General features: G+C 42.1%; 2 protein-coding genes across 6 annotated transcripts; one reads left to right on the forward strand and one right to left on the reverse strand.

The window, feature by feature from the left end:
* The first annotated feature begins 2,863 nt into the window (after window positions 1-2,863).
* mettl21cb (methyltransferase 21C, AARS1 lysine b) lies at window positions 2,864-6,634 on the forward strand. Of its 5 annotated transcripts, none has more exons than XM_075479384.1 (5): window positions 2,864-3,053; window positions 3,403-3,603; window positions 3,788-3,951; window positions 4,032-4,149; window positions 5,832-6,634. In XM_075479384.1, exons 2-5 carry the CDS (start codon window positions 3,489-3,491, stop codon window positions 6,227-6,229), a joined length of 795 nt encoding a protein of 264 aa, XP_075335499.1. In that variant the 5' UTR covers window positions 2,864-3,053; window positions 3,403-3,488; the 3' UTR covers window positions 6,230-6,634. The 5 variants fall into 5 exon arrangements, with proteins under 5 accessions (XP_075335499.1, XP_075335495.1, XP_075335496.1 ...); XM_075479380.1 differs by having other exon boundaries at window positions 2,865-3,053; window positions 3,403-3,609; XM_075479381.1 differs by having other exon boundaries at window positions 2,865-3,053; window positions 3,484-3,609.
* LOC142396131 (rhodopsin kinase GRK1-like) lies at window positions 6,545-11,440 on the reverse strand. The gene is made up of 7 exons (XM_075478667.1): window positions 10,579-11,440; window positions 9,593-9,720; window positions 8,471-8,628; window positions 8,299-8,382; window positions 8,091-8,215; window positions 7,798-7,999; window positions 6,545-7,697 (listed from the first exon to the last, which is right to left on the reverse strand). The coding sequence occupies exons 1-7, from the start codon at window positions 11,275-11,277 to the stop codon at window positions 7,408-7,410; spliced, it is 1,686 nt and encodes a 561-aa protein (XP_075334782.1). The 5' UTR covers window positions 11,278-11,440; the 3' UTR covers window positions 6,545-7,407.
* Between the last annotated feature and the right edge of the window lie 2,139 nt (window positions 11,441-13,579).

Raw genomic sequence — 13,579 nt, forward strand, 5'->3', positions numbered from 1 at the left:
GCATGTTTACAAGGAAACAGTGATACAACCATCACTCTGTGAGGAGCGCATGCTCAACTCCTGATGCATCTAAACACATGCCATCCAGATAAATGCCAATACTCACCTACCCTTCACAATTACTGGAACTTAGCGTCCATTTAGCGATGTAAACACACGCTCCCGCAGCACATTGGGCTACCGTAAGCCTGCTGCAACTCACATGTTGTTGTGTGTGAGTATGACTCATTTTCCACTGGGCTATACACAATCTTTTCCTGACCTTTGGACATGGAGGTGAGGATTAACAACTCTAAGGTCTTTATCCCTCTGCTATATTTGCTGACTGTTCCACCTGTGCATCCATCCACAACCACCACATACATGCTCATTCGCTATTATCAATCTTCAAATGATAAGGTCCCATATAAGCCATTGTATGAGAGAAGCCATCATGGGCGAATGAGCTCCTTTCAGACTCTCTATTGTTCGCCCACCAGGAAAAGTGACTTCTGCTGGAATTAAGAGATCAATTAGATGAATGTACATCTCTTGTCTGTTGCTGCAGAGATATCTCCGATAGTTGTGCTGTACATTCTGTATCTAGATAGTAGGGTAATATTAATAGAAGGTCCATCATCAGATCTGGTCTGTCATTATCATCAGTCAGGTATATACATTAAGTTTCCTCAGAACAAATTAAAGTATTAAACAGAGTGGGATGGGTTCATCCTGTGGAGATCATGCTGCTCTGTTGGGATGGAAATCCCCTAATACCTTGACTGATCATTGCATCGTTGCTTTTTTAGATGAGAATGACTCAGTGTTGCTGCTTACCATCTGTCACCTCAAGCCATTTTCCAACTTCATGCAGCCCAACCAGCTGTTTGCTGGCTCCTCTGTGTGTGTGTGTGTGTGTGTGTGTGTGTGTGTGTGTGTGTCCATTCACCAGAGCTGTGAATCCTCCCACCTAAAGCCAACCAGCCTGGCTTACATGCATGCCACTGCGTCCATCCAAGAGAGTGTCAACGAAGGACCCCACCTGTGCTTGCACATTGAAACTAAAAAAGTATAGTGGATCGCAACTTACCATGTATCTTTTTGGCTGTGTTCATCTTTTCTAAGATAAGTGATATCTTGCAAAAAAAAAAAGAAAGTGTTTTACAGGACAAAATTCAATTTTGACAAAAAAAAACAAGGCAAAAGTTACATTACAAAAGCAAGAAGTCAATATCAAAACAAGAGTATACATAAGACATATAAAAAGGTACATTTACATAGATAGCTAACAGGCAGGTCAGTGAATTGAATATCATTTTTTGAAACTTTGTTTAAGAAATAGAGAGGGTGTCAATAGTAGACCTGCATACTGAGAGCGAATTAGTCTTGTGGGGAAATAGAGAACAATAGGATCTTTCACAGATCGGATGGAGCTTGGCCATTACGGGCTCCGTATGTAATCAGAAGGATTTTAAATTATGTTTTTACAGGAGCCAATTTTGAGAGGCCAAAACTGTAGAAATGTGATCCCTCGTGGCGGTAATGGTCAGTACTCTGGATGCAGAAAGTTTGATGAACTGATAGATCTTCGGGGAAATATTTGGACACCCAGTGCCAGACACCCTAAGATGGCACTGCAATAATACAGCCTACATGTGAGGAAAAAAGGAACATTAAGTCTGCAATAACTGTTTGTCCATGTCACATACTGTTTAAATCGAAATAATGATAATCCATGTTACCTCGAGACAATAACATTAGGCTTGAAACTTACATGATACAAAATCGGGGAACAAGTTTCAAAGTCAAGCTTTTTGTTTGAAAAAGTTCGAAAAGGATGACGGTTAGGACTGTGACTGTCGTGGATGTCATTTTGACTGTGGCCATGGTTACATGTTAACACAAAATGTCATGATGGAACATTGTCTTTTTCTATTTGGGTGAAGAAAACAACATTAGGCCACAAAACAATTATAATTAGGATTTAAAAGCATTCTCTTTACAACACATCTGTCACCACCCTGGACGCTATTTTGCCCTTCATATTCAGCTGCTCGCAATTATTAGCCTCCAAAATTTGTGCCAGTTCATTGTATTACTATGGTGAAATAAATATAAACCAAACGGGTATCTAATTGGGTAATAGATTAAAGTCATCCTCAACAAAAGATCTAACCTCGAACGTTATTCGCCTGTCCATAAGATGTTTTTATGTGCTTTGAGACGTAGCCTATCAAGCAGCAACATGTGAATTATGGATTGAACAAATCCTGACAACTTAGTGATTGAAGCTTTTTGTACGTGCTTTGCGGAACCAATGAAATGAGAAGGTAGAGGAAGCTGAAGAAGAGTGTGCTCAAGATAGGTGGAGAAGACAGTAAAAGCAAGGCTGATGGCTCAGAAGAGATGCCAGATCTTTGGGCGTCTCAATTTTGCAGAATTTTTAGCTAAAAATTTACATAAAACCCTGCAGGCAAAAGATAAACACCAAACTTCTTATATAATACATATAATATGCCCCATTAAAGGGGGACTCGCAGGACTTTAATCATCCAAGTGAGCTCAGAGACCACTGCTGCATATGTTAAAAGAAAAAAGTGTTTAAAGATACTTTAAGATGTTTACATGGACCCATCCAAACCCTATCTTAAAGCCAGATATCTGGATCATAAAGAATGAGAGGAATGGAAAGGATTAACGAGAACACATCGAATATATATTTAGCTGCCACAGTAGTGGATAGAAAATGCAGAGTATCCAACAGGAGTGGATGTTAGAGCTCTGGGAGGGGGTCAGGATTGTGTCTCTTATCTGTTAGAGATTATTCTAAATCTCTTTGTGCTTCTGTCTCTCAACTCTGGCCGCCAGGGACCCCAGCTTCTCGTCACAGATGATGCTGCCTCTATAAACACAAGAACACGGCAGTCAGTGCAGCACTCGCAACAAGGAAAAAAGGGTTCCGGCTTCCAACTGGTACGTTTTATATAGATGTATCCTACACTGCGCATTTTAAAGAAGGAAGAAAACGTGTCCATTTCTTTCATGTCCTTAAAAGGCTGATACTTTTCCTCAAGGTATGTCAAGCTCTGTCGTTCTTGTTCAAACTGAAGCAATTTCATTTCAGGGAAGGAGGGAACTGGTTTGTTCTTTGGGTTTCTCATTTAACCTCAATGCTGAGCGGTGTCGAGTGGCAAAGTGGTGCACTAAATCTAGTGCACCATAAATCCATTAACACTTTGACCTAGCCGTAAACACACAGTGCCGTGTTCAGATTTTTTTTGTGTGCGTCTGTGTGTTTCAGATCAAGTTGTTTAAACTGGGGTATAGAGAGTTCAGAAAAGTGGATTTCTTCCTGGCAGAGGGAGGAATGGTTCTAAGTCAAATTAGAAGCATTCAAAACATTATCTCGTCATCTTTTTACAGTCCATGTTATCAGCATGTCTCAGCATCTGCTGCAAGATGTTTGTTGCCCTCTAAAGTTCTCATGTTCTCAACAATATTGAGCGCCCATGGAGCAAACGTCCTCAATCAGCCGGGCTGTTGGACAGGAGCCTTTTGGAAAGAGAAGAGAGGGGGATGATACGAAGCATGATGGGAAGCCACAGGTGACGAAGGTGACCACGTGTGAGGGTAAACTTTAATTCAGTCCACATCAGTCTGTTTAAACGACATATTTTGTATTACACTTGTCTAGTTTTAGTATCTCCAACAAGGATGAACAGAATTTTCTCTTTCCTGGAGTTCTTTTTTATTATATATATATATAATAATAACTCTTTTCAACTCCTGTCTAACATCTCCTGTGCAGTGTTAACAGACCAACAAAGGATGGCAGGAGAGGCCCAAAACAGGAGGAACATCTGGGAGCCGAGTTTTTACTACGCCCTGGGAAAGGAGTCCTTTTATTTTGCCGGTCATGACATCAGCATCTGTGAGTCTATGGAAGCATACGGTGCTCTGATCTGGCCCGCGGTATGTCCTGCCACGCTCATAACTGCAGCGCACTCAGTCGTTCGTGTGAATGTAATAACGAGAGCCTCATTTTTGTAAAGGCAATAGCTTTGTGCGAGTTCTTGGAGAACAATCGGCAGCAAATTCACCTGATGGACAAAGCAGTGCTCGAGATTGGAGCTGGGACTGGCTTACTCTCGATAGTGGCTAGTCTGCTTGGTAAGTGTGCATTCATGATGAAGTATGTACTGAATCTATGAAACTTTAATGCCTTTAGACTCAAATGCTGATGATTAGAATAAATGTTATATCAAGATGAGGATTCTAACGATATAATTAGCAGGATGACAGGTTGTATTTTTTAACTTGCAACAGGCTTAAAGATATTGTTGGTGTTCTTTGCAACTGGTGCTGAAGGAACAGTCATAAAATGTTGGATGCATACATGTGCACTGAATATTTCATGGCTGTTTGCTTGTACTTTTTGCGAAAATAACATTTCAGCCTGGAGATGGAACATGAGGAAGCGTCATGATGGAACTAATAACACTGCGATTCATTGTTAGAGAGCTATTGCTCTCCACCCACGTCCAAATTTTTTGCATTGCAAACAGTGCAGTCCTTTGACAAAGGGCTCGTTGGTCAGACGTTGTCACCCCCCCATCCTGAACTGTGGAAGAAAGTAGTCTGTTTATTAACTATTAAAGTGATAGTTCGGAGTAGATTCACCCTTGGGTCATTTGAACCGTGACATCCAGCCAAGTAGCCCACCAGAAGTTTTTCCGATATTGGCTGAACATCAGCTGAGTTACTGAGTTATCCCTGATAGCTTAGTACAAGCGCTAACGGAACCTGGCAGTATCTCCAAAATTACCACACTAAAATCACATGCCATGACACCAAACTTCTACAGTAGTACAAATATGGTCTGTACTCACAAAACGATGCATTTGGACGTTTGTACATAGTCCAGGAGTTCATTATTATCAACACAAGCCTAATAGCTTCTCTGCTGCTAAAGCTGCGTCGACGTCACTTTCTTGATCTGGGAGCTTCAAAGTAAGATGAGGGTTGATCTACTACTGTAGACAACAAAGCAAGGCTGCTCAATTTCTCCATTGATAAAATAAATTCACAACTCTACAACATAAAAAATCATGTAGAATATAGCATATACTTTGTTGTCTACAGTAGTAGATCAACCCTCATCTTACTTTGAAGCTCCCAGATCAAGAAAGTGACGTCGACGCAGCTTTAGCAGCAGAAAAGCTATCAGGCTTGTGTTGATAATAATAAACTCCTGGACTATGTACAAACGTCCAAATGCATCGTTTTGTGAGTACAGACCATATTTGTACAACTGTAGAAGTTTGGTGTCATGGCATGTGATTTTAGTGTCGTAATTTTGGAGATACTGCCAGGTTCCATTAGCGCTTGCTAAGCTATTCGGGATAACTCAGTAACTGAGCTGATGTTCAGCCAAGATCGAAAAAACTTCGGGTGGGCTACTTGGCTGGATGTCACGGTTCAAATGACCCTAGGGTGAATCTACTCCGAACTATCACTTTAAATTAGATGTTCTCCCCATGTAAAAAAAAAAATTGCATTATGCATACATTATTATCATTTCAATTCAAACCTTCCGTAAACAAGCACCAGTGTTCAGATCTTATGAAGTGAGCTCTAAGACATATATGACATCAGATATAAATCCCACGTCTTCTGCACTGTCTATGGCACCCATATTTGTCCATATTCTCTTACTGATAAAAAAAAAAAGTCTATAGTAGAAATATTCAACTGCACACAAAATGAGATTTTAGAGCCATAATAAACAACACATTTACCCAACTAGTCACAAAAACTGTTCTTTTAATCCCTCCTGTGAACTTTTCAACCAGGCGCTTGGGTGACGGCTACTGACCTGCCTGACATATTGTCTAATCTGACCTTCAACCTTCGGAGGAATACCAAGGGTCGCTGCCGCTACACCCCGCAGGTGCTCGCCCTCTCCTGGGGTCAAGACCTGGACCGAGACTTCCCCCACCCATCCTACCACTACGACTACGTGCTCGCAGCTGACGTGGTCTATCAGCACGACTGCCTTGAGGAGCTGCTCCAAACTCTGCGTCACTTTTGCAGGCCGGGGAGCAAAACGACCCTTCTGTGGGCCAACAAGTTCCGGTTCCAGTCGGACCTGCGGTTCACAGAGTGCTTTAAGAGCAGTTTTAACACCACGCTGCTCACAGAGCTGCCGCAGCAGGAGGTCAGGATATACAAGGCCACAGCGAAGGAGTGACAAAGAAGATTAAGAGGTGCAAATTTCCTAAAACGCTGTACGTTTTGCATTCTTTTTTTTTTTTTTTTAGGAAACAGGAAACGTCCTTTCCTCTTGCTGATTTTAAGTCAAGCAAATTGAAGTCAAAGTAGCCATAAGACAAGAATGTAATTAGTTCTGTTTGTTTGCTAAATGTTATGAGAAGAAATTCAGTTCTGGATCCACTTCACTTCCACAAGTTTGCAAAGGAGGGCAGAGGGCCTCCGTGGTTTTAATCTGTGTGAACATGACATTCCTGGACAAATAAAGTTTCTGACACAAGTTTCCATATGAATAAGCTATTTTATTTGCATGGGCCTTTGTCAAACATTTGACATTGCAGAATTCACGCAACGTTTGTTCAACAATGTTTTTTGTTTGTTGTTTTGTAGAATAAATCAATTTTTGCTTTAAATATGTCTCCTATATTCTTAATCACCTCAGAACATCTAGGCTATACATACATTTACCCAAGGTGCTGCTGGTTATTCATAAAAAGAGTTAACCAAGAACTTTTCAACTAGAATACGAACCATTAAGAGATATTCTCCGCAAACTTGAATTGTTTTTTCATGTGTCTCTTAGCTTTTGGTTCTCCCACAGCTTTTAATCATGAATAGCTAAAGAATAAACAAAAAAAGGGGAAAAAATAAATAAATGAAATAAATGCCATAGAGTCTATAGCAGCATACATGCAGATGAGGCAAATTATATTATCAACATGTCACTGTCGGAACCAGAGGCCACGTCACTAAGCCCCTGCTCAAAACTGTGTTTTCTTAAATACGTTTTAGATCTAAAAGCGCTGCAATAATTCAGCTTATGCAGAAAGAAAGAAGGGGTGAGTGAGCAGGTTGACAGCAAAGGAGAAGATGGAGGGTGAGTGAGGAGGAGAGGACAAGAGGATACAATGTTAGGCTTTTTTTTAAACAACTAATTCTTTTACTGAGTCCACTCCAAGTTGAAAATCCACCTCCTCTCCGTTCTTGTTGTTTCCCACGTGTGTCCACAAAATTGTGTCTCAAGTTGTTTCAACCGGCAGTCAAAGTTCAGAGGAGACTGCTGTCTGTCCTGAGGTTCAGTCTTCTGGCCGCATGTTCTGAAGAAAGACAAGTCTATACACTGTATGGTTCGTGTCTATTCAGCGTGCTTCGGTGACTTTACGATATGCAGCATGTTGAGGACTTTGGTTGCTCTAGGATGGACTCTCTGCGGAGGTCATTCGGGATGGTGCCCTCAGGACCCCAAAGGTTGAGCTCTCCGTAAATGCCCATGTCGATCATCTCCTCTTGCCAAGGGATGGGGATGTTGCCAGTTGAAAACTCGTCAAAAAAGGTCTTGTCGGGATCCTCCAGGTTTACCCCCTTAACTGAGGAGAATGCCCCGACGTCATCCAAACTTTTCGCATACACCACTTTGGGGTCAGGGACAAACGGAGGAGGTACAATGCCTGGACGAGGTGAGAAAACGTGAGATAAAAAAAACGTGTCAAATCGTTGGAGCAGTACAACAGACCGTCAGCGATCAAAAATAAAGAAAATAGATGTTACCTGCATTCAGTTTCCGCCAGTTAATGTTTTGGAAAAATGGGTGTGCTCTGATTTCGTCGCAGCAGTCATTCTTGAAACCCATCCTCTTATCGACCTCTTTGGCCAGAAGCCCATCACACAGGGACTTTGCGTGTTCACTGAAATTGTCCTCGTAGGTCACCACACGAGTCAGCATGCGCTCCTTCAGCTCGTCGCGCTCAACCTAAGCAGAGGACAAACAACCCCCGATTCTCTCATTTGTTCCATGAAACCTGCCCTTTCTGCAGAAGAACAACTGCAATTAAGAAACTGACCTTCTCTCCCCGGTTTCTGAAGGGATTCTTAGCAGACATGAACTCAAACAAAGTCACCCCCAAGGTGAAGTAGTCCACTGAGGTGTCATATTTCTCTCCTTTCAGCATCTCAGGAGCCATGTACCCTGCAAGAAACAAAGTCACACAGTTGCAAAAGATCTTATGAATCAAGACTGCGACATGAACCCTTTAAGCATGAACCACCCACCTGGTGTCCCGGCGTAGCCTTTGGTCATTGTTTTGCCTTCTTTGAGCTCCACAGCAAGACCCAAGTCAGATATGCGCACATGGCCTGTTTTGATGGGCAAAAATATCTCAATCGGCAATCAATCATGCACGGGCAAAGACACGGTCACCTGGGTTTGCCTAAAAATGGTTACCGTCATTATCCAGCAGCACGTTCTCTGGTTTGAGATCGCGGTAGATGATTCTTTTCTGGTGGAGATGCTCCAAGCCCTGGATGATCTGAGCGATGTAAAAACAGGCTCTGGGCTCATCGAAGCCCGGGTTGTTCTCATCCACCAGGTAGATGTGATACCTTCAGGGAACAGAGAACCGGTCAGCATTTGGCTCCATCGTGTGTCAAGGGTGTGAAACCTGCATACATCATATTGTTCGTGTCTGTATGTCACATAAGCTCGAACCTTGATGTTTCTGTTTGCCAACTGCAAACATCCAATTAAGGAAAATAAAGGATTTTTTTTCTTGTTTTTTTTTTTGTCTTAAATCTTAAAGTCTAATTTAAACATGTTTTCTTCTATTGTGGCTAAAAGTGGCTGATGCTTCCTCTATGCCAACTTAGGACTACTCTTGCCCCCAAAATGAACGGCTGTAACTGCGTTTATAAAACATTTCTGGGCAATCATATTTGCATCAACTGTTTCTTTACATGTGCCAATGAATGTACGGTGAATGTTACAGAGATGTCGAGACTGATTGACAAGCAACTACTTGTATTTGCCTGTCCCCAGCACTTCAGCGGCTATAAAGAAATATGCTCATTTCCCCACATTACATAAGGGTGGTTGCGGCTCAGTGGTTAGAGTGGGTGGTCCAATGGTGGTTCGATCCCCACTCTCACCATTCAAAGATTGGTGAACTGACAGCTGGAGTGGTGGCAGTCCACCTCCTTGCTATAGCCGAGGGGCCTTTGAGCAAGGCATCGTACCCCCATCCTCCCCGGGCGCTGTGAATGGCCGATCTTAATCTGATCTCAATAATGAAGGATGAATTATGACACATTTGAGTGACAGTTAAATTCCCTCTCAGTTGGTGTCGCAGCTTACTTAAGGGTAAGATTAAGTCCCCAGTTTATATAAGTCTCCAGGTTTACTGCACAACTTATTTTAAGAGGGCAAATATTCAGAAATGACTGGAAACTGATTCCGTCTGCCAAACTAAAGCAACAAGATAGTGGAAAGTGTTAAGAAACATGTGCTCTTCAATAAGCTGAATGTTCATGTTGGTGTCACCAAACAGGGGTTTTCAGAATGTGAAATTACTTGAGGTCTCCTCCATTCATGATGGTCATGACCAGACAAAGCTCTTCCTTTGTCTGGAAGGCGTACGCCAACGACACAATGAAGCGACTGTGGACCTTCTCAAGGATACGCTTCTCCACTATCGCCCCCTACAGGAAACAAATCAGGAAAGACAGTTTTGTAAAAATGGATATGGGTGACATTATAAGAGGGAAACTAAAAGGAAGTCACTTCCGCGGGGTTAGGGTCATGTCGGTGACATTTGGAAAAGAGGTGGAAGTGCATTTTAGAGTATGAGGGGACAAGTCAAGGGCAAGATATAACTGTGCCAAGGAGTTCCCTTCAGAAGAGCTTTTCAGTAAAGCTCCCAGTAATCACTCTATCCCTGTCTCAGTGTTTAATTCTGCAGGGTAAAGCCAAACGAGACAGAGGCAGGGACAAAGATGATTAGCACCTCTGCAACCTGCTCAGCACAGAACACTTTCTCTAATGCATAAAGCCAGCAGAATACCTTTTTTTATTCAAATCTCCATGTAGTGGTCTTATAAGTCTTATAAGGAACCAGGTAATTGTCTGGAATCTCTCACAAAGACAGAAACCAATGATACTTTCATGTTGTGGTACATTACATGCACGGACGCTGTCTTTAAGGAGGGCAGTCGACTGAAAAATGTTTCCAAATTAAATCTTTTTAAAAATTCAACAATTTAAAAGACAGAAATCCACAAAAATGCGTGTCCTAATCTGCCCCTTTACTCGTGCTACATAGTTTAGTTTGTGGTCACTTTCACTGTGCGTACTGGGAAGATTAACACAGCAAATCAAGTTGAAGTAGTCAAAACAGTCTGAAAGCAGGTGCAAATTCAAAGTGAGAGTCAAAGCACAATTTTGAAGGCAATTTGAATTTGTGGCAAAGCCTTTCTATGTTGTTACATTGTCACCTCACCAGAAGACTGATGCAAAAGACATGGTAACAGTAACAGCATTTAAACAGAGAGCCCATTCACCTCATAGCCTTTCCTCTTCTTCAGCCTCTTCTTGTTGAGCTTCTTGCAGGCATACAGTTTCCCAGTGGCTTTCGTCTGGCAGGCAGACACCTCCCCAAATCCACCTTTCCCCAGCACACGGAAGTCCAGGAACCAGTCTGCATCCATGGGCTGCATCTCAAGCCATTTCCACTGGAGGTACCTCTTCAGGTACATGCTTTCCAGGTAGAAAGTGTAGGGGGCCTCTCGCAGATAGTCCAGTGTTTTGGCTAACGCGTCGGCAAACAAATCATCTCCTACAGCCTCTAGTTTTTCCTTCACCTTTGCTATGGTATCCTCAGGCAGATATGGGCAGTAGTATTTGGCAGATGGCTCCATGTACCGCTGAACCATCTTTGAGGATTTCTTTCCCCTATCAGAGTCCTCTGCCAGGTCATATTCCTCGATGTCTTTCCACAAACGACAAGCCCCATGATACTCTTTATTTGCATCCAAAAATTCCCTAAAGAGGCGTTTTCCAATCGGCTGTTCTACGCAGATTACATCAAAAGCCAAATCTAGGGTGTCCCTCAAGCCCTCACACACAGTGATGTGGGGCAGTTTGAGGCGAGCGTGGTACTTCTTATCCCGAGCTGCTCCCGAGTTGGCGCCATCAATGCTTCCACGGGCATTGATGTATGCAGAATTTGCTACTACAGTGGTCAGTCCTCCAATATCCATGCTGAGGGTTTGTGACTGTTAGGCAACGCAAAGGGAAATCATTGCAAAGTAACTGCAAATGCTGCTAGTTATTGTGCAGGGGGAGAGGGCAAAGGAGGAGAGAGTAGGAGTAAGAAAAAAGGAGACGGATCCGAGGAAGGACAGAGGGAGGATGAAGGAGAAATGGCAGCTTGAGACTGATGTCTGAAATAGATCGCAGCACACTTTGAGGAGTGTACCACCCTCATTCACACACGCTCACACAGGAACGCACACACACCTGAGTCAACACCTTTCAGTAATCCATTAACACCCCAATGCCCTAGACAAAGTGTGCAAGCACATGCTGGAACAGAACAACTGAAGTAACATATACAGGAGTGTTGCTATTCATTCAGCTGGCAAACTCCATCCCATTGCGCTCAGTTCGATGCTGCAGTGTGAATGAGTGAAAATATTTTAGATTAACAGAGAGGCCCACAATACATTGGAATGTTTTGCATATGGGATCCACAAGACGCCAGTTATCTGTTTCCAATAGAAAGCTAAAGTAAAGTGAAAATTTAAAAATAAAATGCAATGATCTTCATACATCTTTTCTCAAAACTTTGGGTTTGGCAAGACCTGTCGCTGTAGTTTTGAAAGTGACATGTCAGATTCTTGCTCTAGATGGGATTTCAGTACCAAATGTGCCACTTCAGCACCCAAACTTTTGTTGCGACATGTGCAGCATGCGTTTTGGGATAGTCTTGCAAAGAGCATTAAGCATTATATGGTCACTTCACTTAATGTTACCAGTACCGTGTGCTCTAAAGTACCTACCTGCCATAACTGAAGCTGGCTGTCGAACTGTGTGCTGATAACAAACCAAAAGCCCCATCCTCTTTATCATGTAGGACATTATCTCCATGGTTTTCCCTATTCGAGTTTTAACTCGTTTGTGGTTGCAGCAACAAACTGTTCACTGACAGTGGTTTCATGAGTCCATGGAGCGATTTCCACCACAGAACCTTTAATGAATTCTTAACGTAGCGCTCCCTGATAACTGGAAGATCAAGACCGCTCAACACTTCACCCAAACAACACCCGTTTTTTTTTTGGTAACTTAACACCGATAAAGTTTACTCTTATTCAAATATTGCTCATTTAGACTGTCAGAGAGGTGAAATCTCTTGAAAGATTCAGCCTCCGTAAGATGCTCTTTATACCCAATCATGTTACGGATCTGCTGCACGTTAACCTAAGAGAATCCAGAATAAGTGTGTTTTTCTCAAATTCGACATTGATATATTGTCATTCTACCATTGTCAGCTAAATAAGAGGATTAAAAAAAAAAAAAAAAAAAAGTTTTGGAGTACAGAGTACACAGTAAAGAGTTTCGGTACTTCCATTTAACACATGGCCCAAATGTTTTTTTGAAAACTGCCTTGCATTCTACACAACAAATGCACTTTTTTGTTTCTCATCTTGTCCCGTCTATATCAATACAACTTACACATGCTCTGATAAAACTATTTTTACTCTTTGGTCTGGAGTGACCAAAGTGGAATAAATTCTGCAAGGATATTCAGTGTGATTGAACCTTTGAGATCCAACTGCTCCAACAATTCACACCCTTATCCTTTAATTCTATTCCCTCTGCAGTAATCTTACACTTTCACTCAAATTCTAAAGCTTCTTTTCACAAAGAAGTTTTGTTCTCCACTAATTCCTTTACTCCCACGGTGGACAGATGAGATTACAGCAACCATTAAGACTGTATTGAACATTTAAACACATTGCTATTGCCCCATTTTGGGGGGCAAAAAAACAAACAAAAAAAAAACATATATTGATGCAATAATGAGCCGAATACGTTACCATTCACCACATTCATGTTCCCTCACTGGAAGAACCAGCTGCCATAACTGTTTACCTTCTGGTCAGATTTGATGAAGTTGTCTGAAGCAGAGGGGAGTTGGCTGCAGAAGTCTGCATCACCAGCTGTAGAGAAACTCTAAGACGGAAGTTCCCTTTCACTTTATGTGGCAGACTTGCTTAGATGATTTCTACAAATATGTGCGGCCATAAGATAAGATTTAATTAACAAGAACTGAAAAAATAAATAAATAATGCCTACTATATAGGCTCTCTGGCCACATTTATCCTCCATGACAGAGACACTGGGCCAGACCACATCTGGCAGAAGTGAAACAGTAGCAGCAGATACTAACCAATGACACGGTGGGTAAAGGAGTATAATCAACTGCTTCCGCCTCACAGACATCCTCATCTTCACGTTTGTACCCTTTTTGCCGCAATTTTCTTGTAACTCGGGGAGACG

Source organism: Odontesthes bonariensis, chromosome 12 (assembly GCF_027942865.1).
Source record: "Odontesthes bonariensis isolate fOdoBon6 chromosome 12, fOdoBon6.hap1, whole genome shotgun sequence".
Lineage (NCBI taxonomy): Eukaryota > Metazoa > Chordata > Actinopteri > Atheriniformes > Atherinopsidae > Odontesthes > Odontesthes bonariensis.